At 43.0% G+C, this 27,134-nt stretch overlaps 1 protein-coding gene across 1 annotated transcript in view; it reads left to right on the top strand.

Moving 5' to 3' along the window:
- Positions 1 to 396: 396 nt before the first annotated feature.
- CPS1 (carbamoyl-phosphate synthase 1) overlaps positions 397 to 27,134 on the top strand; it is an 84,135-nt gene continuing 57,397 nt past the window's right edge. The window contains exons 1-15 of the mRNA XM_050340461.1: positions 397 to 534; positions 3,406 to 3,515; positions 8,417 to 8,561; positions 9,450 to 9,539; positions 9,916 to 9,972; positions 12,444 to 12,536; positions 14,939 to 15,028; positions 15,939 to 16,067; positions 16,578 to 16,684; positions 17,074 to 17,215; positions 20,141 to 20,218; positions 21,731 to 21,829; positions 22,537 to 22,632; positions 25,569 to 25,758; positions 26,838 to 26,995. Coding sequence (XP_050196418.1) covers positions 412 to 534; positions 3,406 to 3,515; positions 8,417 to 8,561; positions 9,450 to 9,539; positions 9,916 to 9,972; positions 12,444 to 12,536; positions 14,939 to 15,028; positions 15,939 to 16,067; positions 16,578 to 16,684; positions 17,074 to 17,215; positions 20,141 to 20,218; positions 21,731 to 21,829; positions 22,537 to 22,632; positions 25,569 to 25,758; positions 26,838 to 26,995 — 1,707 coding nt within the window. The 5' untranslated portion in view covers positions 397 to 411. The remainder of the gene's footprint in view (positions 535 to 3,405; positions 3,516 to 8,416; positions 8,562 to 9,449; positions 9,540 to 9,915; positions 9,973 to 12,443; positions 12,537 to 14,938; positions 15,029 to 15,938; positions 16,068 to 16,577; positions 16,685 to 17,073; positions 17,216 to 20,140; positions 20,219 to 21,730; positions 21,830 to 22,536; positions 22,633 to 25,568; positions 25,759 to 26,837; positions 26,996 to 27,134) is intronic.

Here is a 27,134-nt window from a genome sequence, read left to right on the forward strand (position 1 = left end):
ACTCAATTTGAACCCATTCCCCCTTGCTCTGTCACTCCTGTAATCTTGGGGTGATTTCTCTAGAAGGATTTGCTATCTTCCAGCTAGTGTTTGGCTTGTGTTGCAAACCCCGTGACAGCACTCAGAGACCAGCCTGAAGAGAAGTGTTGCAAGGGTGCCTAAGCAAGCACTGCTCCGAAGAGGGGTGGGCAGAGGTGGGGCTGCACCTGGGACTTCTAATGGCACAATAAATGGGAAGGTCTCGGGCAGTGCTGTACAGTCAATCCAGCACGCCTGCTGTGCCTCTGTTCTCTTTCCTTGTGATCTGCAAGAGTATATTGCCAGCACCACATCTTGAAGAAATACATACAAGCAGATTTTTGTTTTCTCTTGTGTTCTTTAAACTTCAATTACCCATCAGCAGATTTCAAGATGACAAGAATTTTGACAGCTTGCAAAGTGGTGAAGACTTTGAAAGGCAAATTGAAGTTTTGCAATGTGTCTGCTGATCACTGGAGTTTCTCAAGGACAGGTCCCAGGCTGTTGAGCATCAAGGTAACAGTGACTGAACTACTGTGGTTTAATAGATGTGTTTGGCATGCAGAGGTAGCTTGCTGCAGATAACAGGGCTTACCTAGGGGCATGAACCAGAGGAGATTTGTCTGAACCCCAAGCAAGGGGGTTGCTTGGCTAAATGATTTCATTAGCTAAGCAAACACACTTTTTGTGTAGTCTGGAATGGAAATTATAGAATAGATTGCACCAAAAGGTGGAAGTTCAGGGTTTCAGTTAATTATTATATGTTATTTTCTTTAGAAATACCCCACCCTTCTATAGGACTGATAGCTAACAGAGTGGATCTTTCAATCCACATGAGCACAGATCGGCTGGTTATTTAAAATCGTGCATCCCTTGAATCATGTGATTAATCCTATTGAATCCATACAGCATCTGTTCTTGATATATTGGAAACTGATGTCTACCTCTTCAATTAATCTCAGAGCCATCTCTTTGTGAATGCATCAGGGTATCAGTTCTTGATTTACTGGGGCTGGGACCCCTCAGTTCACTTCCTCAGCTTTCTTCTGCTCTTTGTTACAGGAGTTGCATTTTACCATCTTTGCTGATGTTATGTGGACAGGCGTGGCAGAGTGCAGGAGTCAAATGGGACTTTCTGCATAGGTTCTGTAGATCTGGCAGTGTTCTGTTAGCATGCACTTTGCATTGAAAAGGCACTTTTGCACATGTATCCTGTTGAATGAAGAGTGTGATAGAATTAGCAACTGGAGGAGTGGTGTTTCAGAGGGTGATAGGAAAGAGCATTTAGAGAGTTGGGCTGTGGGTGCTGCATTACCTGGCCGGGTGGTCTAGAGGGCTGATCAGTATAATTTATGTTCACTGAGGACTAGGGTTTTGCTTACCTGCCCCATAGGAAAAATGAGGTCTCGCTCATTTTTCAGGACTTCTCAGAAGGTATTATCTTGAGGTATTAAAGAACCATATATATATATATATATATATTTATACATTTTTAAGTAAAACTCCCGGCTGAGCCTGTGAGCTTGCGGCTCCAGGACTGGAGTGTTACAAGTTCTCACCAGGCTTCTAACAGGGCAGGACAGAGGTCCTGTCCAAAGCCCATTTGGAGGCACCCAGGCCACTTCTATGCTTTGCAATGCTTTAAGTGTGTGGCAGCTTTTTGTAGTCACAGGTGCAGTGAGACTGGGGACCTGACCAACCTGTCACTTTAATTTTATCTAAACCTGGGTGATTTAGCTGCAAAAACGCTGTTTGTAACTGGGGAGGGAGGGGATTTTGGTAGTATTGACTAAACCATCCAGTGGCATGGGAAGGTGTAGGAAATGAAGGCTAAACTTTTGGAGAATTACTGGATGTTTGACATTAATGAAGAAACAATGGCAAGGCTAAAAACATCCCAGATGCACAGAATTCAATTACTTGGCAGTACAGTTGATTTTTAGTGTATTTTGCAGTACATTAGTAATTGATCTGTGTGGTATTTGTAACTGCAGAGGGGCTCTAAATGAATGTTTGTCATGATGGTTACAAAATGTTCAATACTGGGAATGAAATTTCTCCTTGCTGCAATTGTTCATGTGATTTACAGCTAATGGAAAGTAGCTCTCCTGCTCCTTTCTACAGCAAATAGATCTTGATTCTTCCTTTAAAAATCCCAGTAAGAGGAATTGTTCTGTAAAAAAAGCCAATATGAAGCTAAATCATGGTGAGATATGCTCCCTGTGGACACGCTTGGGACATCTCCTGTGGTGCAGACCTCTGGGGTTTTTGCACTGGTGGTCACTCTGCTGCAGCTCTGTGCCCAGGAGGCATCTGTGCTTGCCTTCCAGAAGTGGAAGAAGTTTTCTCAGGGCCCTGAAGTTCATCATCTAAATTCCTTCAAGCCCTAAAATTTGCTGGCAGATTTATTTCCAGCTTTGCTAATTCTTTCTCTTCCCCAGCATATCACCAGTGATCCTCTAAGGGAATCTCCCAACTCGTTCTGTCATTTCTGCTGTGCATGCAGCAATTACTTTTTAATAAAAGCTGGAGTTCCCAGGTGATTTCTCATCCAATACCTGGACAGTCAAAGAAAGGCTTAGTTTCAAAATGAGGCCAAAGAGGGTGTGTTTAGTCTGGTATGCGCAAAAACCCAGCTGTGACACGGAATCTCTCAAGGACTTCTGTAAAATTCACTCTGTGTCCCATTTCCCTTGGCTGTAAAATATTGATGAAGCCTGTAAGGGATCCCACAGTTAGTGTGGGACTCAGTTCTGCTAAATACTCTCTGGAAGAGATACAGTTTCCTGTAGGCTGCTTGTTCCAGGACAATTTTTACCTATCCCTGAGGTAACTGAGACCATGAGTGTCCAGCTCATCCATGAGTTCTTCTGGTTTTGTGTTCTACAGTGGAATAGAGTGGTATTTTGAATTTTGCTGTCTGACACCAACTAAACATACACTTATTTTTAGCAGCTCAGATGTACAGTTGCAGCAGAAGTTAAACACCTATCAAAGATCAGAGCTGGATGGGAACCAGCAGACTCAGCAGCAAGCCTTGAGCAAACAGTCACAGGGTTATGGTGTTGGTTAATTGTAAGATATAAAAAATGAACAAAGTGAAGTGGAAGAAACGAAAAAGTGATGGGGAAGGGTGATCCCACATTAACAGCAGCACATGCTCTGCTTGCAGTGAGGTTTGCCAGCTCATTAGGAGTGCAGTGTTTCCCAAGTGTTAGAAAGAAAATTGGCATCATGAGACTGGTAAAAGAGATGGCAGCTGGGAAAGAGAGAGAGGCAGGAATACTTACAGTGTGAGGCATGAAAGGCAGGTGTCCCAGGTGTTACCTGTATAAACATCAAGTCTTTTCCTCCTGTATATGAGTCTCTTCATGTGCCTTTCTCTAGGCGCAGACAGCGAACTTGGTGCTAGAAGATGGGACGAAGATGAAGGGCTATTCTTTTGGCTATCCATCCTCCACAGCAGGGGAAGTCGTGTTCAACACTGGGCTCTCTGGGTAAGGCAACAGCAAATGAGATACAAGCATCAGTGCTTCTCTGCAAGCTTGTTGAAGTGTCAGAGCTGCGTTTTCCAAGCTCACAGAGCCCTGATCCAAGCAGGTAGTTTTCTGTATAATGCTACATTGTAGTCCAGAGTTACAGAGAGACAAATAAGTAATGAAGAAGCTTCAGGCAATTCTCTTAGGTCATGGCATTTGTGGTGATAAAGGCATTTAAAGACTGATCTAACTAACTATGATATAATAATAATGGCCAGTCTTCGCGAGCGAAGATCCGGGGAAGGTCTTTACACCTTCCAGCCTGCGCATTGGATTTTTTAGGTGAGACACAGTGTGCGGAACTGAGCCCACCCTTTAATCCTAAGGTTCATCTGCCGGGGCCAAGCGAGCTTGGACGGTGGCAGCGAGGTCCTCAGGACGTAGGTGGGTTGCCTTTACAGGACTAACGAGCTCCATCTGCCCGGGAGTGGCCCTGACCGGGAATCGAACCCGGGTCTCGGCGGTGATAGCGCCGCGCCTTTACCACTAGACCACCAGGGGCTCACAACTAACTATGATAGTGAGGTACTATCGCATGTGATAATGTGATCACTTCCCACTGAAATGCAGCCATTGCTGGGTCAGAGCAGAGGAAGGGGTCTGTTCTCCCTCCAGTGCCCAGATCAAATATAGAGGTTTGAAGCATCTGCAGCCTTCTGGGTAATGGAAATTGGCCTCTGAGTGCAAAATTTTTAAATCCTGAGGTTCCTATGTTGGTCACCTGTATGACCCATCCCTTATGACATTTGTTGGCTCATACCACTAAGGATGTACCCTTTCCAGCTAAAGGGTAGAGTTCATGTCTGAGCTAGTGTATTGGGTCTGGCTGAGATGGAGTTCATTTTCCCACAGCAGGCCTCACAGTGCTGTGCTTTGCCTTGGTAGCTAGAAAGGTGTTGATAGCACAGCCAAGACACTTTTGGCTACTGCTGCTGCAGTGTTGGCAAAGCATCAGCACTGCCTCTCAACATTCCCCACTCCCCCCTCAATCGAGGGCAAGATCCTGGGAGGGGACACAACCAGGCCAGACCCAAACTAACCAAAGGGGTATTCCAGACCATATGATGTCAGCTCAGATATAAAAGCTGAGGAAAGGGGGAGGAAAGCGGGGCATTCATTGTTTACAATGTTTGCCTGCTGAGCAACTGCTATGCTTGCTGAGGCCCTGCTTCCTGGGAAGTGGCCAGACACTGCTCACTAATGGCAAATAGAGAATAAACATTATTATTTTCCTCTTTGCTTGTGTGTGCACAAACTTTTGCTTCAGTAAACTGCCTTATGTCAACCTGTAAGCTGCTTTCCATCTTCTTCTCTCTCCCTTGTCCGGCTGGAAAGGGTGGGTAGACACTGGTGTCCAGCCAAGGTCAACCCGCTACACCCATCATGGTTCTCTGTCCTCCTGAGTGGTGGAAGCCTGTGGCTAACTTAGGATGGCAGCCAAATCTTACCGGTGCTTTTATTGAACTGCTTAAGCAGAGGAAATCTGCCCAAAGAAATGAGACTTTTGATAAGGACACAGACATGGCCATGGGGAGGTGAGACGGGTCTGAAGTTGTTGGTGCTTGAGCTTTTTTCACAGTCATTCATAGCAGCCTTTGTTCAGCTGCCTTGTGTTTTCCAGGTTCTTCCCTACTTTGGAGAAACCAGTACTCACAGGATGAGTTTTTAAATGATCTCCTTGGTGAGAATGTTATGTTTCTACTGAGGGGAATCAGTTTGCAAAGTTTTGCATTAGGAGGCAATTATTTAAGTGTTTTGACAGGACTAATTACTATGTTAATGTACCTGCCAACAAGCCACTGTTTAATATAGATCAGAATGATGGAGGGCACCAGAGTTCTCTTCTTAGTGATAGATTATGGGCAATAAATCTTGTCACATCACAAAAGTCAAGGAGGACCTGATGAATTATTTCCTCTCCACATGTTACTGTGGAAGAAGAAGCTGTGTTTGTTTGTATTCTAGTGATTTGGAGAGGATGCCTGTGAAAGTGAGATTTCTTCTGTGCTGGGAAGCGTATGGGTGGGCATGGAGGGAATACTCAAAATGCAAGGTTGTATCTTCAGAGCCCTCTCCAGAACATGACCTTGATTGATTCAGAGAAAAGGAAGATGAAAGAGTGAGCAGCACTGTTGCAGAACATAAAAGTGGCAGATTTGCTACCAGTCCACAGGTTGTTGTCCATTGAAAGAAAGCCTATAGCTCTGCCTTCGTCTCCTGAGCAGAGAGATCAAGACCTGTGTGTGCAGAGGAACCCAGCTACCTCTTCTTGCTGACACAGGAAGAGGTTAAGTGCCTGTGTGAAGGAGGTGCCCAGGGCTGGGGCATTTTCCAGCCTGCCTGGGTATGTAGCAGTTTGTCAGGATAGGGAGCAAGAGGTTAGTGCAGGGGTGATTTGGCCATGGCTGCTGTTCAGCGTCACTGGTTTCTGTGAAGTGAGTGTTTCTAGGTGCCAAGTGGGGCCAGCGTGGGCGCTGTCCTGGGGTGATCAATACGTTGCTGTGCGCTGTGTCTGCTCATCTGGACTCCCACATCCTGATTCATGTCATAGAACTGGAAGGCAAAGCACTTTATGTGCATACAGCTCCCAGACTTGAAGCAGCTAAACCTGGCTGAAATGTTGTCATAACACGCTGGAATAGAGGGCAGAGAGCACTCTTTTGGGGTTGAAATGTTGAGTATTGTTTTGAAAAGCATGAGGATAAACTTTTCAGAAGCATTTGCTCAAAAAAAAAAAATAAACCTAGTGTTTCAGCCATCTGTTTAGGATAGGAACACAAAGGAAAAGAGGAGATTTCTCATTAAGAAAGAATTACGAACCATAAAACACTCTCATATTTGAAACGGCTCAGTAAATGCATTTGCCTCCATTAAGTCTCTTTGTGTTTCCCATGGCATTTTAGTGAGAGAATGGATTGACAGGAATTTACTGAAATCAGGCAGGCCTTTGGGCAGGCACAGCAAGGATTAGACCTTGGAGCATATTTGGAGCTCATGTTTGCATCCACCTCTCTGTGCTCCACACAGAGCTTAAAGGGCATTGCATCTCAGTGTCGGGTCCTGCCTGCACACCCCACCCAGAGCCGGTGGCTCTCTGTCCTCGTTTGCTGATTGCAAGTGACATGCAAGGATTAATTACATTACCTTGGTCAGTAACAAAGAATCTTCTGGCAGCATGATCGGTTGGCTCAGAAGGAGAGAGCATGTACATGCCATGTGCCTGGTACTTACTGCAGTTCTGTGATCACACTGCACTTTCTGTGGTTGTTTACCTGGAGCAGCAAGTATAGATTTGAACAGCAGGAGAGGCTTACCTGAAAATATTTCATGGCCATTGTTCATTTGACCTGTTATTTCTCAGAACTGGCTGGTGTGCTGTGTTTATATCTGCCAGCAACCATTCTGGTTTTTGTGAAGAGTTTCCCAATGTCTGACAATTAATCTTTTGGCAGTAAGTCATGTGTTCCATAAAAATGTCTCTTGTGACTTGGTGATGTCTGATAGATGGCTGGAGTTGCCAATTATGTATTGTTTAAACAATGATGACAGTAATAAATTATATTTTGCATAGGGTAAATTCATCCTGAATCGTCCTTATGCATTTGGCTCACTATTTGTGTGGATAACTTGATCTGTTGCTAAATTACAGCTGCTTTTGGGTTGAAAGACAGCAATTTATTAATGGATTGCTGCAAAATATGGTACAGTACAAGAGAGAAAGTGAAGATCTGTGTTTTAATTTGAAGCTGAAGAACAGGAGCATATAGACCACATTTACCCAGTCCCCCAATTTGAGGTTAAAAATGAGACTGGATCTACTAGATCCAGAGTTGATAATTAGCAGAATCCTAGGTTTGGCCTTTTCTACAGCAAAATATTCCAATGTGCTTTTAGATCTCTCCTTGCTGAGGAGGACATTCAGGCAGGGACTTGGATAAATTTGTTTTCCCTAGGGGGTCTACCTGGGCTGAAGGTAGGACATGCACTGGGGCCTTGTGACCAGGGTGGAATGCTGAATCCCAAAGCACTGTCTTCAACTTGCCTTCTTCAGGGATACACAAATCAGCTTCTAAGCACTTAGTAGCCTTGTCAGGTGAAACTTGTGATGTTCTGTGGGTGGGAACCTGGAAATCACCTGTAAGAGAGGCCTGGCCTCTGCCTGGAGAAACTGCAGAAGTGGGACTGGGGCAGGGTTTTTGTTGACAGAGCAGGTAGGACAGAAGAATACAGAGTAGTAGCGAGGAATCACAAGGATTTGTCTGCATGCTCCCCCACAAAAAAAAGCAGTTACAGCTCTGAACATCTCAAGACCTGCAAGCTCCAGAGAGGGCAAGGGACCAAGCCTGGGCAGACAGCTCTGATGTCTGCTGGCTTTTCAGTTCGAGCCTTCTATTGGTACGCAGAGGAGAAAGCTTTTACACTGAAAGGAGGGAAGGGTGCAGCAATGACAAAGCACTGCCCACACGGTGTGCCCAGGGAATAGTCAAGTCCAAGCTGTTATCTGAGAGTCCAGTGATATGCTGTGCAGTCCTGTGATCTCTCTGCCCTCTGTGTAGATGCTTACCTCATGTTAAATCACAAGGAGTCTGAGTTTCCTGATAGCTCCTGTGCTTTTCTTAAATGAAATGTGAGAAGCCGAAGCCTTTCCTTCTTCTCAGTGTCAAATATTTAACCACAAATGGGAAAGTCAGGGCATGTTCACAGATGTGTTTGCTTTTATTCTGAGAGTGCCTTCACATGAATACTATTTCTGTTCTTTTGTCATATGGGAATTCAGACCTGTCTTGTTTTCACTGGCTCTTTTGTCTTCCTTTTGACTCCAGACCAATGTACTTTTCTTCTATTGTTTCTTCATCTAGATACACCGAAGCCTTGACAGATCCCAGCTACAAAGGACAGATTCTTACCCTGGCTAACCCCATAGTTGGGAATGGTGGAGTGCCTGATACAGCTACTTTGGATGAAATTGGCCTCAGGAGGTTTCTGGAGTCTGATGGGATCAAGGTAACAGCTGGAGACGCAGAGCTTATCAAAGAGTGGCACCAGCAGCCTGACTGTGTGTTAGAAGTCAAAGGAATCAGTGATCCTCAAGCTTTCTTTTTCTTCTAGATACTGTCCTTTGGAGGAATGGTGGCAAAAGATACTCTATGTCGGTTTTTGTGCCAGGACATGTGCCTTCTGAAAGCTCAGTATTTCCTATCAGTGATAGACATGCTACAGTTTTTGTGAACTGACATTTTTCTCACCTTCCTCTCTGCCTCATATATTTGTCAGTGTTTGCACAGGACTGGTAGCCAAGAGAGACCAAACACCAGAAGTTTCAGTGGGCTAAGACCCTGTGTGCCTGTGCTACCACAAGCAGGGGAGGTGACAGTTGTGTGAAGAAGAAACCAGAATTTACACTGTGGTGACAGGGGATGTTGGTTAGGAGTAGGACTGTGTCCTAGCACCAGTGGCAGTACTGAAAAATGAAACAAACCTGTGTGTAGCTGCAGAACCAGTGAAATGCTTTATCTGTTCTGAGGTGAAATGACTGTTTTATACACTATCTAACTCCACTGGAAAATGGAGCTGTCTTTTGAAATGAAATGTCACTTGAAAGTGAAAAGCTTTCTTACAAAAAAATGAATCAAAACATTTTGTCTTATCTTAAATTTCCATTTTTTATCCTAACAAGAAGTGTTTTCTCAGTTCTGTGCAATTTGCTGCTTTGGTTACCTGGAAACCACATTCTTCTATGAATTTGCTAGGTAAAAAGGCCCAGGTACAATCATGACAGAGTGTGAAGTGTGTCTGTGACAGGGTTTATGGTAAATAAATTGTGAAAATTGAAGGTACAGGGTCACTACAAAGTGATCCTTCAGTGCAAAATGGTGTTTCTTCTATCTACAGGTTTCAGGTTTGCTGGTGCTGGACTACAGCAAAGAGTACAGCCACTGGCAGGCTGCTAGGAGCCTGGGAGAGTGGTTGGAAGAAGAACAGGTAAGCAAGAGGTAACTACACATGAGCTTTTGATTTTTGTGCTTTTCAGGGCAGAAACAAGATTTTAACAACTAAGCTCTTTATGAATGGGAATAGGGAGGAGAAGTGAAGCACTAGAAGTGAGGCAGCCTTGGTAATACTGCTGTCAAGAGCCAGAGCTCCTTAAACAAGGCCAGGCTGGATGGAGCTCTGAGCAGCCTGGTCTGGTGGAAGGTGTCCCCATGGCAGGGGGTTGGAACAAGATGATATTTAAGGTCTCTTCCAATCCAAATCATTTTATGATCCTGTGACATGTTCTTCTCGTGAAAGTGATCTGGCTGCTCTCTTGCTCTGTCTTAGCTGCTTGTTTTCTAACTTAGCCTTGTGTTTTCTTCAGGTGCCTGCACTGTATGGGATTGATACTAGAATGCTGTCCAAATTAATTCGTGACAAGGTATGATCTGCTTCCCTTGATCCAGCTGCATTGACCTGGCTAATGCTGGGCCCTTTTTCTAATGGTGGAGCAAACCTGGGGCAGCAACGGTACCACTGGGCTGCCTTGACTTCAGATGCTGCTCAGATCCATGTGCTCTTCCAAAGGCTCTGTGTCTTCTGTAATGCTGGGCAATGTTCTGATCCCAAGGAGCCATCTCTCCTTGGCTCTGCTCTGGGTTTCCTGTCCTACATAAGTGAGCCAGCTCAAGCTGGTGTAAATGAAAGGCCTCTGGAAGTGTCAGACACAACAGGTAGTAATATCAACTACACGTTAACTCAGTAGCAGTCAGAGAGAGCAACAGCTCTCTGGTGTTATGGATTATGGTTCACAGATGGAAGTATTATGAGGTATTATGGATTTTAGTTCACAGATGATGCCACCTTTGGTCAGTGGAAATTCTGCTGCTCCTCTGAGTCAAAGGAATGCCTACAATAATCTAAGCTGGATTCCTAACTTGGTCTGGTTTCCTTAGGCTGAATCTTGCTATTATTTTTAATGGTCATTACGTTTCTTTGGCTTCCAAGAGCTGATGATTGAAGGACCTGAGCAGGATTATGTTGTGGAATGGAGGTTAATGTGAAAGCACACTTCACACTGGCTGAAACAGTGATCAAAATCAGTCTGAATTAAATGTGCCTTGGAGGCTTTTCTTTTCTAATTGATTATTTGAAGCTGCTCTTTTCTTTAGGTGATCAATTTGCAGCCTGCAGTCCAACCCCACATCCCCTTTCATTTCCATAGGAATGACCCAGCTTGAATAGAGGAATATTTGTAGAAATTAATTCTTATGGCAAGGTTCGGCATTGTCCAACCCTTACAGATAGCACACATGTGCAATTTAATACAATAGAAAATAAATAGAAAATTACTTAAGAAAGTACTGTACTTTCTTAAGACATACTAGATCAGTATTCCTTTTATCCAAAGTAAATACACTTGCAATGTTTATCCTGTAACTTAGCAGTGTATGGTAGTAATACCATACTGTGACTCTGAGTGGTGTTGGTGTATGGCTTTTAAATAGTGCATAGTCACCTTTTCACCTGACCTTCTCAGGCTGAAAAAAACACTTAGTATTTAATTCCATTTCTAAATTGGGGATGAGAACAGGGCTTTATTATGGTAAATGCAGAAATGAGCGATGACTTGTTAAAGTGGGCTAAAGGTGCAGGGCACCATTTGGCTGAATAATCTAGGAGCAAAGTAAGACCCAGCTCCTGTCAGAGAGCAAGGGCTTTAGAGCTTTGTCAACAGTGTTTATTAAAATAGAATGGTGGCACTCAGCAACATGGCTCTCAAGCACCACGGCTCTCTAGCGCTGCTCAGCACTGTGGTTCCCAAGAACATGACTTGTTGAAGACAATGACATTTTCAGCTCTGGTCTGTGCGGAGCTTGGAGCAGCTTTTGGTGTAAGGTGCTACTCAGGGAGACAGAAGATGTCAGCCACTGTTAAGAGCAAAACTCGCTCCTTGAAACTTACCCTTAGCAGTGTGCTTGGCAGTGCAAGATGTTGGCTCTTTCTTGCCCTAGGAAAATGGTATACCCTAGCATACCTCAGGTATGGCAAACCAGGGAAGTATCTCATAGGAGAATTACTAAACCCAGTGAGCAATCCCAGTGTGCGTGTTAGTGTGATATCCACAGAGTGAGCTGAGTTTAACATATTTGGACATGCAAGTGGTTTTTGATAGAAGTTACAACAAAACAGTGACTCCTGTGTTTTACTTTCCCCTTCCACCCTTGAAAAGTTCTGTACTGCACACCCAGCCCCCATACGCAGAAGAGGTTATCCCTAGATGAATCGCACTTACTCCAGGTGTGGGGCAAAGCAAAAGCAAGGATTTCTTTTCCACTGAGAACTCTAATGAGCAGAAGGTGGAGAAAGATATGCTGGTAGCAGAGCAAGAGTGTCCCAGCTTCTGTCAGGGGGTAACAGCAGTACAGAGTATAGAGCTTGCTGGAGGTGATTTTTATTTTTAACAGCTTATTCAGAAGACAGCTGTGCTGACCTGCCTCCTACATTAGCATTGCCTTACACCAGCTCTGCTACCTCTTAGTTATCTACACGAGGTGGGCTTATGGGTTTCCAAAACCAAAAAGCTTCAAACAGCTTATTAGGTTACTCCCTGATCTACACAACAGTTTTGAGATCTGAAGGCAACTCAGTTTCATGTTACTACACAGCTTGCCAGACTGCCTGTTAAATTTTACTGCTGATGATGCCTCTCCCCTGAATGAAGGCTTATAAACAGATTTTTTCGTACCAAGGAAAGCTCATAAACTTCTGAAGGTGCTAAAAGTGATTATAAGCTGCCAAGAAATTATCTTTAAACACCTGTTCCAGTTGCTGTGCCTGTCAGCACGTTGTCCGAGTGTTCACAGCTTCTCTTTTGCTCATTCTTTGTTTTTTTCTGGTGTATTTCCACAGGGCACAGTACTTGGGAAGATTGAATTTGAAGGTCAACCTGTGGAGTTTGCAGACCCAAATAAACAAAACTTAATTGCAGAAGTTTCTACAAAGGTGAGAAATTCTTCTGTAGTATCAGGGCTCTACTTTTAGGGGGAATATATTTTAGGGGAATATATTAGGGGGAATATATTTTAACATTTCTCTGATCCAGCTCCCAGTCTGGTTTCTGTCTACACATACTCTTAGCCAGATGTAGGGGTCAAGTTAGGTCTGTGCAGTACAGAGTGCAACAAGTGTGGGAACAGTTGTGGAGGCAGCAACACCTAAAATTAGTCCTGCTGCTGAAGGAAATGTAACAAATCACAGCTAATTACCTGGGCAGGGAGGAGTTTTAAGAGTGAGAGGAAGTACCTCAAAGTAGTTTTTTCCCCACAGCTCCCTTTGGCTATGAGAACAGCCAGGGACAACCTTTGAAGGCAATCTTTGCTTCATAATGTTTTGTAGATTTTTAAGTCTGAATGTTGTGACAAAATGAGGGGTCTTCAAAAGCCCCTTTTGAAAAAGAGGGTGAGTTTTTCTTAAAGGTCTCTGACACATGACACTAAGTTGTTGTGAGAACTGAGCACCTTAATCTTTTTGAGACTTTTGAAACCCACCTTCCAGAAGCCTGAAGGACAGCAGGTAGAAGACCCACATAATTCCTGTGCAGTGATAGAGTTCTACCATGGACTGTGGAACCAGAATCCACTTGTGTATGAATGACTGTGAAGATACCATCATTTGATATCAGGCACCTGTTAAAACCCACCCTGTCAGGCAGCAGAAACTTCTGTTTTATTATTAAATCCCTTGAAGTGCATTAAAATAAATTATACTAAATGATCAGGTTTTACATATATATATATATGGTTTATTTTAGAATGATTTGGTTGCAAAGGAAACAGTTATGTAGCCGTTTTGGTTTTTATCACTATAGTAACATACCAATATAAAGGTATTGCAAAGGAAAACAGGTATTTAGCTGTTATAGCCACCCAAAAAAATGCACCTAAACAAGCATCTCACACCCAAGACTTTGCCCCTAGAGCCTCACAAATCTAACGGTTTGTGGGCTGTGATCTCCTCCCCTCGGTCTTATCTTCAATCTCCTGGCAGCAGCTTCTTTGGACAGCTGTCCTCACACAGGCCATGCTCTTGCACCCTAAAAGTCTCTGCATCTCAGTCTCTGCAGAGATAAATGTTCAAACAAAAAGTGAGTTAGGATAACGCAGAGGGAGGAGTTGTAATATTCTGCTAACAAACTTCATCTTGAGTTTCCTGTTGAGGGGATGTCTTTCCTTGGCTGGTCGTAATTCTCCTATGGAAAGATTCAGTTTGTCACCCTGCACCAGCCATATTGAACATGGATTTTAGAATCTTTTCATAAGAGGGCCCAGCTGTGAACTATGAATACCAGGGAAGCTGACTAAAAGGCAGTTTCTCGGGAAAAAAAAAAGAAAAGAAAAGAAAAGACTTTTTTCCCATGATGGCCATGAAAAAAGCCACTTAGGGCAAAGTACATTTATCAATATCAGCTCTCAGAAGCTGAGCATAACTGAAGGTAAGCACACAGTTTGTTTTAGGGGGAAGAAGGCAGCCTTATCTTATTGATGAATAACTTCCCAGCCTGGTGCTACCTGCAGTCATTTAACAAGTAAAATAATACAGCAAGCTTCAGAAAGCAGCTGTCCATAAATAACGTTACATCAGTACTACAACTGTCTGACAGTGTGTCTGCATGTTGCAGTACCAAGGCATATATAACATACAGTGGTTTGACTTCACTCTACTCTGTTCTGGCTGTGACCAAGAGATATCTGGGTGTACAGAAGCACCATGGTCAAGATTTGGGACTGGTGACAATTTACTTTGTGGAATGGGTAAAGGAACTGCAGCTGGAAGAGGAGGAGAAGTAGTGAGATAAAACCGTCAGGTCCACATGAACACAGGCCATGTTCAGTGATGTGCTTGGCCTGGTCTGTCCTGCCGTGATGTGCTGAAGGTCACTCACAGGGTATCTCCAGCTGTGCTATGCTTTGGTCTTACTGGGACAGGAGGGTTGTGGTGGTGTTTACTGTGATGGCGCAAAGCAGCCTTGCTCTGCTGGCATCAGCTGGACAACTGAACTTCAGCTGAAAATCTCTCATCAAGTATCTGTTGTGTTTCTCTTGGGCTGCAATAGTCTGTGAGAACTGGCTTTCTGCTCCACTGCTAAAGAGGTGGGGACAAGTGATTGCTTAGAAATTGCATCACTGCTGTAATCAACAGTATATTAAAAAAAGAGCATTATAACTTCTACTTCCACAGAAAAATGAAGGAATCACTGATGTCTGCACTGTTCCTGGAGATTTCTATGTAAATTGATTAGTACCAGTTGCTGCATGTTGGTGTGGAGTTATTCTGCTGCCCATCTTCCCTGTATTTTGGAGATAGGGCGTCATCTGTCATTAACAGCATGGTCTGTCTTTTTATAGGAAGTCAAAGTTTATGGCAGAGGGAATCCAATTAAAATTGTAGCTGTCGACTGTGGGTTGAAGCACAACATTATCCGTCTGCTAGTGAAGGTAAGTCAGTGCTTGATGTCCCTTCTTATCTCTCGTTTTGCTTTGACAAGAGCCTCGCCTATACTCACTAGCCTTCCTTCCACCTTCACACATCCATTCAAGTAGCAGTTGCCTTCCTAAAATCATGTACATTTTTTAGGATGACTTTTGTGGACTAGGAAGTGTTTTCTGAACTTGATACACTGTATTGAGGGGGTAAAGAATAGGACCTGTGCAGCAGCCTCTCAGCTGTGAGAAGAACTCCTTGGAAGATGAGTTGTCAAAAGATGAGGCACAGCTTCTCTAAAGAACTAGCACGGAAGGTCAACCCAATTCTGTAGAAAATAAACAAATGGGGGAAAAAAGGTTCAGTGAACATGGTGAATAGCTGAAACAGGCCCAGGGAAATTGTGGAATGTCCATCCTTGAAGATATTAAAAGCAGAGCTGACCCCAGCCCTCAGCAACCTGCCCTAAAGTTGAAGTTATCTCTACATTGAGCAGACCTCCTGAGGTTCCACCATCCTCAGTTGTTCTTTGACTATAGGACTCTGTGAAAATCTTTTTCTGTTTATAACACAGTGTTGTAGCAGTCCTTGCTGCTTTAGCCACACAGGCAGACTGAAGACAGTGTCCTTCAGTCTGTTTTTTAATTTGTGTGGATATTTGTCTTATTTTTGATGTGTAGGACTATTTCTGGCATGTCATAGAACAGAGCTGTGAAGCCCTAATTTAGCAGTCAGAATGAATGCACTGTGTAAAAGTGAGCATATTTTACATATGTACATACACTGAAATCCAGACTCAGTCTTTGGGACATGAGGGAGGAACAACCTCCTGACACAAATTCATTTGTTTCCCTCCTGCCTTCATTTCTTGTTCCCTCGAGGGTTTTCTGTGGTTTTTTGTTTGCTTGTTTGTTCATTTTTTAGCGAGGTGCAGAAGTATATTTAGTTCCGTGGGACCATGACTTCACTAGCATGGATTACGATGGACTTATAATTTCTGGAGGACCAGGGGATCCCATGAAAGCCCAGGAGGTGATTCAGAATGTCAGAAAGGTACAATGTAAAAGCCATAGGCTGATTATACTTGTTAATTTGCCATTTTTCTTCAAGTGCCTGAAACCCAAACAGTTGGTTGTATTATTGCGTTATGGGCCAAATATTGTTCAGTCATTTCAGCTGCCTGGAATTTTCCTTGTGTTGGCCCACTGGGAGTTGTCTCCAGCCCAGTAGTTACAACAAGGCTATATAGACATTTACTGGTGCCTTAAAGTACACCGTGCTCTTTCAGGACCTCTGGGACATTAGGAAAGAACGGCACTGAATTCAGGGCTCCCACTTAGAATAATGCTGCACACTAAATGGCTGTAATGCAGAGTGTCATTGCTTATTCCCCTCGACTAGTCTGACATCAAGCTGTGCTCTGATGCTTCCTTCTGAAGCAGGGAAGAGGAGGGAACTCTCCTTCCTAGGCTGTTGCCAAGTCTGTGAGGGAACTAGCATAGTTTTTGCTGGAATTGCTGAACAGAGACACTCCAATATCTCTTGAAAACCTTTTCATTTTAGGTTCTGGAAAGCGATCGCCCAGAGCCCCTGTTTGGAATTAGCATGGGGCATCTAATCACTGGAATAGCAGCTGGAGCTACTTCCTACAAGATGCAGATGGCCAACAGGTGTGCTAGCTCTTCTGCTTTCCAGGGCCTAGACAGACCACTTCAGCATTGTGAGAGGCCACACAGCAGCAGTGCTTTACTGCTGAACTGCCTTAACAGCAGCGTGTCAGTAACTTCTTCATCCCAGCCATTCTCCTTGCCTTTAATTTAAACTGCCATGTCATGCACTACTGTTTTTAAGGGAGTTTTGAAAGTGTTTGATGTAATTGATTCCCATCAAACTGAAGGATAGCAAAGTTTCTCCTAGGTTTTATTGTTTTCAAAACGGCTGCCAGTATTGAACAGCTACAGTTGAACTGCTGTGTGTGTCCTCATAGTTACCAGCTCCTCCTAACTGTGGCACTTGGACACATCTGGAACTTCTGTTCTCTGATTCTTTTTTCTTCCAGGGGCCAGAACCAGCCTGTCCTAAATGCAGTGACTGGACAGGCTGTCATCACTGCTCAGAACCACGGCTATGCCATTGACAGCTCTACCCTCTCATCTGGCTGGAAGCCTCTCTTTGTGAATGCCAACGACCAAACGACTGTGGTGAGCTCGTGCTTTATTCCAGATACCTGCACAAGGAAACCTTTAGAGAGCAAAGACTCTCTGGCTTTATTTCACCTCCTGGAAGCTTGCTGTCAGATTCCAATTAGTTATCAGGGCTGAACTTGGTGATCTGACCATCTACTTTACTTGGAGCTTGCCTTAAAACCCACAATGGGTTAGCCTTTACCACTGTTTGCTGTAGCAGCCCAAAGCGTAGGATTGTCACAGTGACTTTAGGATTGCTCTTTAACAGCTGCCTTATTAATTTCCCTACCATTGGTGGTGCTCACTCAGTTACCATTGCCTCAGGGCTTGTGCCACACCACTGCAGGCCTGTGCCACCGTTTTGTTGTGCTGGTTCTGTGTTGCCGAGCACAGGAAAGAAAAATATTGTAGTCTAATTTGGCTTTTTATTGTAAATAGAATTTCAACAACTAAAGCCATGAAGAAGAGAGACTGCCTTTAGAGAGCAGCTTACAGGATCTAAAGTAGAAGTCCAATGTCAAGTGACATCCATGTCTGAGACAGATCTCAGGCTTTGTAATTGCTCATTTTAAATCTTTTCCATGAGGCCCAGTGGTGTGCAAGTTAGTGAAAGCTTGTTAATTATCAGGAGATCATTAAAAAGAAGGTATTTTCAAATTAGTTTCTCCCATAGGAATATGCCTTTCTCTCTTGTTTTGTATAAATGCCCCACATCAAGTCTGGCAGATCGAACAGTTCTGTTCTGAGCTACCCAGCTGATGATTTTAGAATAAGTTTTGTTTGTCAGTTGTTGTTTTCTTTATCCTTACAGATGTATCTAAACAGAGATGTATGTTATCAAACAAAATATTAATATAAAAAAATTACAGCTGTTTGGCTCGATTTCTGAAATGGGTTTATTTTAGCTGTGTTAACAAACTGAACCCTTTAATTCCCAAGCCTTCCACGTTTGGTTTAGCTGGAGTTTGGAGACAAAGGTGGTAGGGTTGGACATGAGTCTTATGGATCTAGTAGTGTGACATTCCTTTATGTGAGCCAGTAAACCATTTCTGTGAGCAGCAACAGTCTCCTAAACCTCTGTAGATAGACAAAGGACTGCGTTGGTTTGGCATGGGGTGCACAAAGAGGATCAGGGTTGGATAGGCTGTCACGTGCAGTCTGTTCCATTCCTCAGTTTGAAAAAGAAAAAGCATTTCTTGTGGCTGACCTGACCCATCACAGCTGGACAGGGCTAACACAGGTTTCCAAACACAGACAAGCCATGGAGCTAATTTTTTAAACGATATTTGTATGGAACTAGAAGGAATGTAAGCATTCAGGAAAAATGTCACAGACTGATGGAATTCTTTAATCTGAGGGCAGAAACTCACACCATAATGGATCAGCTGTGGTCGGTAGCTCATCTCTCATTCCTGTCCTATGCCAGCATCCCACCCTGCAGCTCTGAATGGCACTGTGGCCCTACATGAGCTTTTGGGACTCCTTTGTTCAATCCTAAGGGTAGCAGATTATTTTTCCCTGGATTTCGTCCTGAGAGACTTCTCTACCTCTATCTGGAGTTGGGGGTCATGAGCAATGACATCTATAGAGTGGACCTTATAGGAGCTTCTTGGTGCTATCAGGCCTCTCAAACAGGAAATAATTTTTTCCTGGCTCCAAGTAAAACTACATACACTGTCTCCAAACTCAGTTTAGGTCTGAAACAAAATAACTAAACCCAGCAACCAGAAATCATTGGATCAGACATCTCTTTAATATGCCAGCTGGGTCCTCTTGGGGAATTGATTTGCCATACATGAACTGAAGAATCAGTACCAATTTTGGGTATAAATACAGTATTCATCGAAACTCCTTCCCATAAGTCCAACCTTGAGATTATGTCATAATTTGGAGATCAAATATCATCCTGGAGTTCATTTGTAGAGCAAATGTGTTTGTTTCTTTTGGGGGGGCAGTCATGTCTTCTTTCCACTTGGCAGGTCTCCTAGCACCTGTGATTGATCCAGTTGACCCCTAACACCTAAACTAATTGTTCTAGTACCTACTAGGACACATATATTCTTCATTGATTGGAAGATAACTAGAATTTCCCATTAACTTAAACAATCTTTAACTGAATTTACTTCTTAGCAAAACAATCTCTTATTGATTAAGTTTCTTGAAGCATTTAAGCTAATTTCTCAGAGGTGTACTTAACGGTTCACTCTCTGTTTGTTCCCATGTTTCATCTACCTTCTACATCCTGAAACTATTTGTAGTCCTAAATGAAAATACTATGCCAAAAAGCAAATTCCTTAGTTGATTAAGATACAGTTTTTATCTAAGCTAAAACTTGTAATTTCCTTAGTAATTTGAAAATGGAGCCCCCTCTCATTTCAGGTCCTTCATAGCTACTGTTTGTCCATAGCAGTAGTCCCCCTTCATCACTCTGCCCAACCCAGGGCAGAGATCAAGCCCCTGTATCAGCACTTAAAGTGAGTTATGGATCAAGGCTCCGATCAAAAACCATTTCTATTGTGATAGAACCAATCAAATTGGGATGATAAAACCCTTCATTCCTTAACAGCCTTGTTCCAAGCGATCTTTTCTTGCCAGCTTTTCTTCTCTGCCTAGTCCAAGACTGACTCTGGAGGGAGACCGGTGTATCTGCTCTGTTAAGTTCTTCCAGATGAGCAGTGTTTGCTGTTGCAGTGAAAGTGATATCTCCACTCTGCCCCTTGTCCATGCACAGCTGAGCATTAGCAGCAGAGCAAGAGGCTCGGGGGCTTATTGGATGAGACATGGTTTGAAGATTGTGAATGAAAGGGGTGTAAATTTGACAGCCTCTGCAAACATCCTGAAGTCCTTTGGCCTTCGGTGCTTACAGAGATAATGGGTGGCTTTCTGCTGGCTTGTTTGCTTGTCGAGAGATGTCTAAGAGAATCACTTTTATTCCTGCAGGGAATCATGCATGAGACCAGACCAATTTTCACAGCACAGTTCTATCCAGATGCAAATCCTGGACCGAGGGACACAGAGGTAATGTATGAGGGCTGATCTGGGCTTGCTTTCAGATGGTCTGAGGAGTGCAGGTATGTACCAGCTATGGTGAGAAGTCTTTATGTTGGTGATGGTTCTACGTCTTGGTTTTGGAAATGTCAGGATCCTAACAGAGGGCCCAATCATGCATAGGCTTGTGTCTGCTTAGCTTGATGTGCTGCTAATTACAGTCAGCAGCAAGGCATCTATTCACTTCTGTGTGCCTTGGATCAGTGATTCCATTCATATTGTGTGTATGCATTGGGTCCTGGTGGGATTATATCTGTGTTGGAAGTTACTGAAGTGCTTAAGCCTCTGCAGGATCAGGCTCAAATCTCTTGCTAAAGAGATTGAGAAAGGAATAGCATTTTATCTTAACAGAAAAAATACTAGCCAGATGCTTTGTAATAAAATCATTAACTTTCTAATACATTTTGGTTCCACTTTCAAATTTTATAATTACTGTAGAATTATGTAAATAGATTCACACTTCCTCACGCTGGTTCTCCTAAGTGAAATGAAATTTTAATCCCCAATCTGTGACTTCACGCAAAGTCTGTAACAACTGGTTGTGTAGTCACAGAGTATGACTAAGCAGCATCAGGGGATGTGGAAGGCAGAGGAGGCATGTCTGAACATAAATAAGCTATTTAGCATTTCCTGAGAGAGGAAGATGGAAGAATACATAGAAGTGCTTATTTAAATCTTAATTTGATGATGTTGATTAAACCTGCAAATAAATCTCTTGATATCAAGAAGTTTCGTAGCAATATGATTGACTAGTGAATCTCAGAGAACTCAAAACAACCCTCAGCTGTGTGTCTTTTCCGAGTCTGTGCACTCGCTCTGCTGGGATGGGTTTGATAACACAGTGCCTATCCTGATAGGCTTGCAGGACCCATCCATACTCCTTCCATGAGTAATTCCCAACAGCCTCTCTCAGGGGCTGTGTGGCAAAAGCTCTGCAGATGTGGGGTCAGGTGGGAAGCCTGCCCCACTGTGTGTAGCTGCCTGCCTTGCCTTGCCTTGCCTTGCCTGCCCTGGCTGGAGAATGCCCTTCTGACAGCTGCTCTGGGACCTCCTCTGGAAGGACAACACTGATTTAGCACAACTGACGTTTAGATATCCCAGTTCAGGTCCCTGCTCTGTAGCAGGTGCCATTCCAGATGGTTCCCTGAGCTAGTCTAGTGTATGCTCTTCCTGTGTTTTAGCTTTTAATGCATGTTCACTCATTGCACTGCCAGCCACATAGAAGCAAAAGACACAGACGTGATTGATGTGTGTTTTCTTCCTGATTATTCCTTTCTTGAATGCAGCTTTGTCAGAGATGTCAAAGTTGTTAAAAATTTTCAAATAATGATTTCCTCTTCTCAGATGGTGTAAATCTACCTGCTGAAGGCAGCAGAGCAGAGCTGGTTGTTTGAGCTCACAAATGGCCTGTTTTTTCCTTCTTTGCTTGGTATTTATTTAGTTACACTTTGGTGGTTAAATACATGTGTTCATTTTTCCTAGTTCCTTTTTGATTCTTTTATTTCCCTGGTTAAGAGTGGGAAAGGCAGTACCATTTCCTCGGTTCTGCCCAAGGCTGGAGTGACTGCTTCCAGAGTAGAGGTCAGTATACAGATACTTTTTTCTCATACCTGTAGGTGAGGCTGGGACCTAGTTAATTCCTACTGAACCCACAGCACAAAATGGCACAGAAAACTGGTCATGAAGGTCAGAGGAGGCTTCCCTTATAAAAGTCCTCACAGCTGCTGGTCTCACAGTCATCAGGCCTCTCGTGTGTTATTAAGTCCCTTTTCTCAAAGAAAGTTTTCAAGTTGTGATGTTGCATGGATTTTTCTTTGCATTTCTCCAAGAAAGGTACTCTCATAGCAATATAATGAGCTGCCCTGGGATAATCTGGCTGTGAGATTTTGTGCCTGTAGCAGAATGTTGATGCTTGGTTGCTAAGGAAATAAGTCTGAAATTCCAAGCGTGGGCTGGGTTTCATACAGTTTTGCTATCTTAGAAGGCAGCTGGACTTTGTGGGCAGCCAAAGTGAGGAGTGGTTATCTGTAAGCACACGATACAATTAACATGTTTATTGTATGCCCTGTGCATGAGTCATGTGTTTCTCTGACAAGAGATATATTAGAGAAGGCCAGTAGAAATACTCTTAGAAGTGAAAGTGCACTGGTTTTGAAAGTGGCTTTTTTTTCTCTTTTTAGGACTTGTGTTCTGTATTTTGAGACTGTTCATTGCTGCACGGTCTCTGTTCATTTCAACATCCACTATGATAGGGCTGACTTTTTTTCATGCTGTTTTGACACTTGTAGGTCTCCAAAGTTCTCATTCTAGGATCCGGGGGTCTGTCAATTGGTCAGGCAGGAGAATTTGATTACTCTGGATCCCAGGCTGTAAAAGCCATGAAGGTGAGGAGATACTCTGAAAATACTAACCTCATGTAACCTACTTTCCCTTCTCATAGCTAAACTGATCTTCCAGCTGTGGCATCAATGGGACTGGGAAGCTGGTGAGGATAAATGACTGTAGGGAAATTTAGCCATTTTTTGTTGGTGAACTTGTTGCAGAAGTGAAGTGAGTTAACCACTCAGAATTACCTACGAAAGAGAGATGTTCTTGAGGTTTCTATTGCAGTCTTTGAGCAGTTTGTGATGTGTGCCTGGTCACTCCAGGCTTCTCAAAGTAAATGGAGATGAAGAGGAGGGACATGGTCAGCTACAAGCCCTGCTGTTGAGTCCTGAGGTGCAGAAAGGACTCCCTTTCTTTCTAAACTCCTTCTCAGAGAAGGGTTTAGATTCAGCTGAATTCTGTCTTAGCCTTGGACTGTGTTAACAGTTTAAATTTAAAGGAAATGTAGAGGTATGATTAAACCACTTTGTCCTGCAGGTTTTAATGATGGCAAAACAGATATATTTATATAAATGAATTATTTATTATGACAAATGAACAAACAGGTGAACAGATGAAAGATCTTAATCAGAATTATTTACTCCACAATCTAAACCCTAAAAATCTACTAGTAGAGTATAATATAGCATAAAGTAGTATAGTGCACTGTAACAAAGCAATTATTGAAGCAGTTATATTAAAGCTAGCAAAAAGAAATAATTATTAGGTAAAGGTTTGATGTAGCTCACCCATACTAATGCTCGTGGGGAGATCTCTTTCTCTCATCCTCAGAGGGTGTCCTTGATGGGTGTCCCTGGCCAAGGGAGGAACCTCCACACACACACCCCAAGAAGGGTTATGTCAGTAGAACCTGACTGCATGAGAGGGGACTGGACTTTTATAGTATAAAGTGATTGACTGCTAGTCACACATTTACAGGCCAGCTATCAGCTTATCTGTCAAATCAGACTTCAAAAAGCAGAGTGTGTATTCAAAGTCTGTTGAACCAGGATAGTTTTAGCATAATTAACACCAAGACAGCACCCTGGCTTCAGCAGTTGATCTTTCATGATAACTTGATTGGGTTTCAGGTCTTACCAGGATGAGTCTGTCCTGGTGCAGTGGTAGTCAACTACCAACAGCTGAAGGCTTGGCTGCTGCTATACAAAAGATTTTAAACTCTTTATCAAGGCAGATTTTCTAAGTGGTATTTATTTTGAATAGGATGAACTTTTTAAAGGTCTTGTATGTCAAGTTTTGTTTCCAGATTAGGTCCTAGAAAGGATACTAGGGCAAAAGCTCATGCTAGGAGAAGGTGTAGAAGGATAGGGGTTACTACTGGTAATGTAAGAGTTACCTGGGCCCCCCCAGTTCATGTCTAACCTCATGTGAAGAAGGAGAAGAGCTTGTAAAGGTGTGGCAGTTTCAGAGCAGAAGTAAAAAGGCAGAAGTTGAAGCAAAGGATTGCAAGGGCAAACTACAGGTGCAGTAAAATCCCACATCCCAAACAATTGGGCTAGAGGATGTGATACCTTTTTTCCCCACCACTGCTGTGAAGACTACCTCGTTTGGAATCATTTGTCTAAATCTGAAACATTTTCCATAAGGATTTTATATCTTCTTTCCCTTCCCTGTTCCACGTGTTCCAAGGAAAGCATACTTCAGTGAAAAAAACCCCACAATTTCTCACAGGAAAAAAAGGTCAGCAGAAATTTACAACCAGTCTTTAAGGCAGTATTTTAAGTTTAGCAAAGGAAGGAGAAGAAATGTTATCCAGCACCTGAACTGAGCTCAGAGTGAGAATCCCACTGCTCCAGGTGAGCTATTTCTTTGTTCCCCCAAACCAATGCGACCATCAGTCACAAATTTTGAACAAACACAGAGAAGTCCTAGGGCATTTTCATGCTTCCTGTGTTCTGGGGGAAGACAGCAATTTCTATACTGGTCCTGGCAACACTTCCGATAGCATTTGCTCAAGGGATGGCTGACTTAACCTACCGGCTTTATTCCTGTTTCTTTCTACTCTTTTAAAAATATTGTCACTATTCCTGTTTTTAATGGGAGTCTCCATTGTTTCTTAACCTCCACAACTTCTGTATAGCAAATCTTTCTCTTGAAATGTATTTTGCATCTATAAATAACATTGTTGGCAAGGGATTTGTTTGTAGAAGTTTATTGCCTTACAAGGAGTTGATAAAGATCTCTGACTCTGATTTTTCTATTAATGAGCAAACTGTAGTGAACTTCTGTCTGTAGCAAAAAGAGTGGCAAAAGTCCCACTGGTATAGCAGGAAACAGGTACTCTTCATTATCACTCCATCTCAATTTCTTATCTGTGACAGAGAAAAAGCAGTGTAAAGTTTTTGCTAACCTTTGTCTTGCATATAGAGGCAGAGCTTGTCTTTTGATATGTGAAATATCAAATAAAAAAGTTATGGGACAAGATTTTTAAAGTCCTAACACCAGGAAAATTAAAGCATCTTTATAGAATGACAAAGCAAAAATGTGTTTTTGTTACTGTTAGCAGTTTGTACAAAAAATCTGAGAGCTACCTGGTTTCCCATGATCAAAGACCTACTGCTTGGCAAGATAAGATTGCCTTTTGATTAAATTTTTTGCTCTGGCACTTCTGACATCTGAAGACAGATGTGATTATGTTGGACTTTGTTCCTGTCTCCTCTGTGTAACTCCTAGATGTGGTAAACAATTCTGACCAAATTTCTGAATTGAGTGGGAATGTCCATCCCCTCAAGATTCACAAAGAGGCAGAGGCACAAAAGTAAAGAACTGGCATTAGTTCAGCCTCGTACAAGAGACCAGAAATCTCTTATGGGCTGGGATGTAAGGAACGAGACTTTTTAATTCTGCTGTTGGTAAACTGCTTGTGGAACCCCATCTCTCGCTGCTGCTGTTAGCTTCTTTATGCCTACTTTTAATGCAAATTTTAATTTTTCAGGAAGAAAATGTGAAAATTGTCCTCATGAATCCTAATATTGCTTCAGTGCAGACCAATGAGAACGGCTTAAAGCAGGCTGATGCTGTCTACTTCCTCCCCATCACTCCACAGTTTGTCATAGAGGTCATCAAGGCTGAGCGTCCTGATGGAATAATTCTGGGCATGGGTGGCCAGACTGCTCTCAACTGTGGTGAGTGGGATACAGGTGCCTTGCCACTCCTTGCAGGCAGACTCATAATTTTTGCCAAATAACAAGTAAAGTAATAAAGAACAGGACCAGAGGAAATGGCTTCCAGTCACATCAGGGGAGGTTTAGACTGGATATTAGGAAAAATTTCTTCACTAAAAGGCTGATCAGGCATTGGAACAAACTGAAAGTGTTCAAAAGGCGTGTGGATGTGGCACCTGGGGACATGGTGTAGTGGTGAACATGGGGGTACTGGGTTAATGGTTGGATTCGATGATCTTAGAGGGCTTTCCCAACCTTTATGATTCTATGATCCCACCACATGTTCAGCAGAGTTTATTTATGCAGGCATGCAAGACATGCCTTATGCATTGCCTGGGTTACTGAGGGATACAGGCAGAGACCTGGGGAGAGTGAGTCACTGCTGAGCTGTGAACATACCATCTAAGTGTTGGATTTGATACTTAAAAATAATTAATATCTCCTGCTTTTCACCTTAATTCTTAGTTACGGTAGTTAGATTTGGGATATTCAAACCACCCTGAAGCAGAGATCAAAAAGAAAATTTACCTTCATTTATCTTCTTGGACCAGTATTCATCTGTGCAGCTTTGCTCTGTGTTGCAGATGATGGCCAAGCAGTAACTGTACTAATACCCTGTACTAATATCCCTCATTGATTTGAGGACAAAAAATTTCATGTTATGATTCTGAGATCTAATACTGAAAACGAATAATAAAGTTAGCTGTTGATGAGGCCAGGCAAGTTGTCAGCTAGTCAGATATCTCTTGAATACTTTCTTCTGTCTAAGTTTTCCAACCTTTCTGGATTCTTTACTGTGAGGGTGGTGAGGCCCTGGCAGACGTTGCCCAGAGAGGCTGTGGATGCCCCATCCCTGGAAGTGTTCAAGGTCAGGCTGGACAGGGCTTGAAGCAACCTGGTCTAGGGAAAGGAGTCCCTGCCCATGGCAAGGGATTGAAATGAGATGAGTTTTAAGGTCCCTTCCATTCTGCGATTCTAATGGTTTTATGATTCTTCATCTACTATCAATCCTCAAAACTGTGTCCTTGTTTACTCTGCAGGAGTGGAACTCTTCAAGCAAGGAGTCCTGCAGCAGTATGGTGTGAAGGTTCTAGGTACATCAGTTGAATCCATCATGGCTACAGAGGATAGAAAGCTCTTTTGTGATAAACTGACTGAGCTAAATGAAAAGATTGCTCCTAGCTTTGCAGTGGAATCGGTAAATCAGATAATTTTGAAGATATGATTACTATTACTGTTATCTATTTGAGTTAGTAGAAGTATTTCTAGTTTTGTTGAGTGAAAGCTGGATGCAGCTATGGATACTGAGTGCTTGCATCATCACTCCTCAGGAATTG

The sequence above is a fragment of the Myiozetetes cayanensis genome, unplaced genomic scaffold (assembly GCF_022539395.1).
Source record: "Myiozetetes cayanensis isolate MyiCay16 unplaced genomic scaffold, myiCay2020 scf9, whole genome shotgun sequence".
In the NCBI taxonomy this organism is placed as follows: domain Eukaryota; kingdom Metazoa; phylum Chordata; class Aves; order Passeriformes; family Tyrannidae; genus Myiozetetes; species Myiozetetes cayanensis.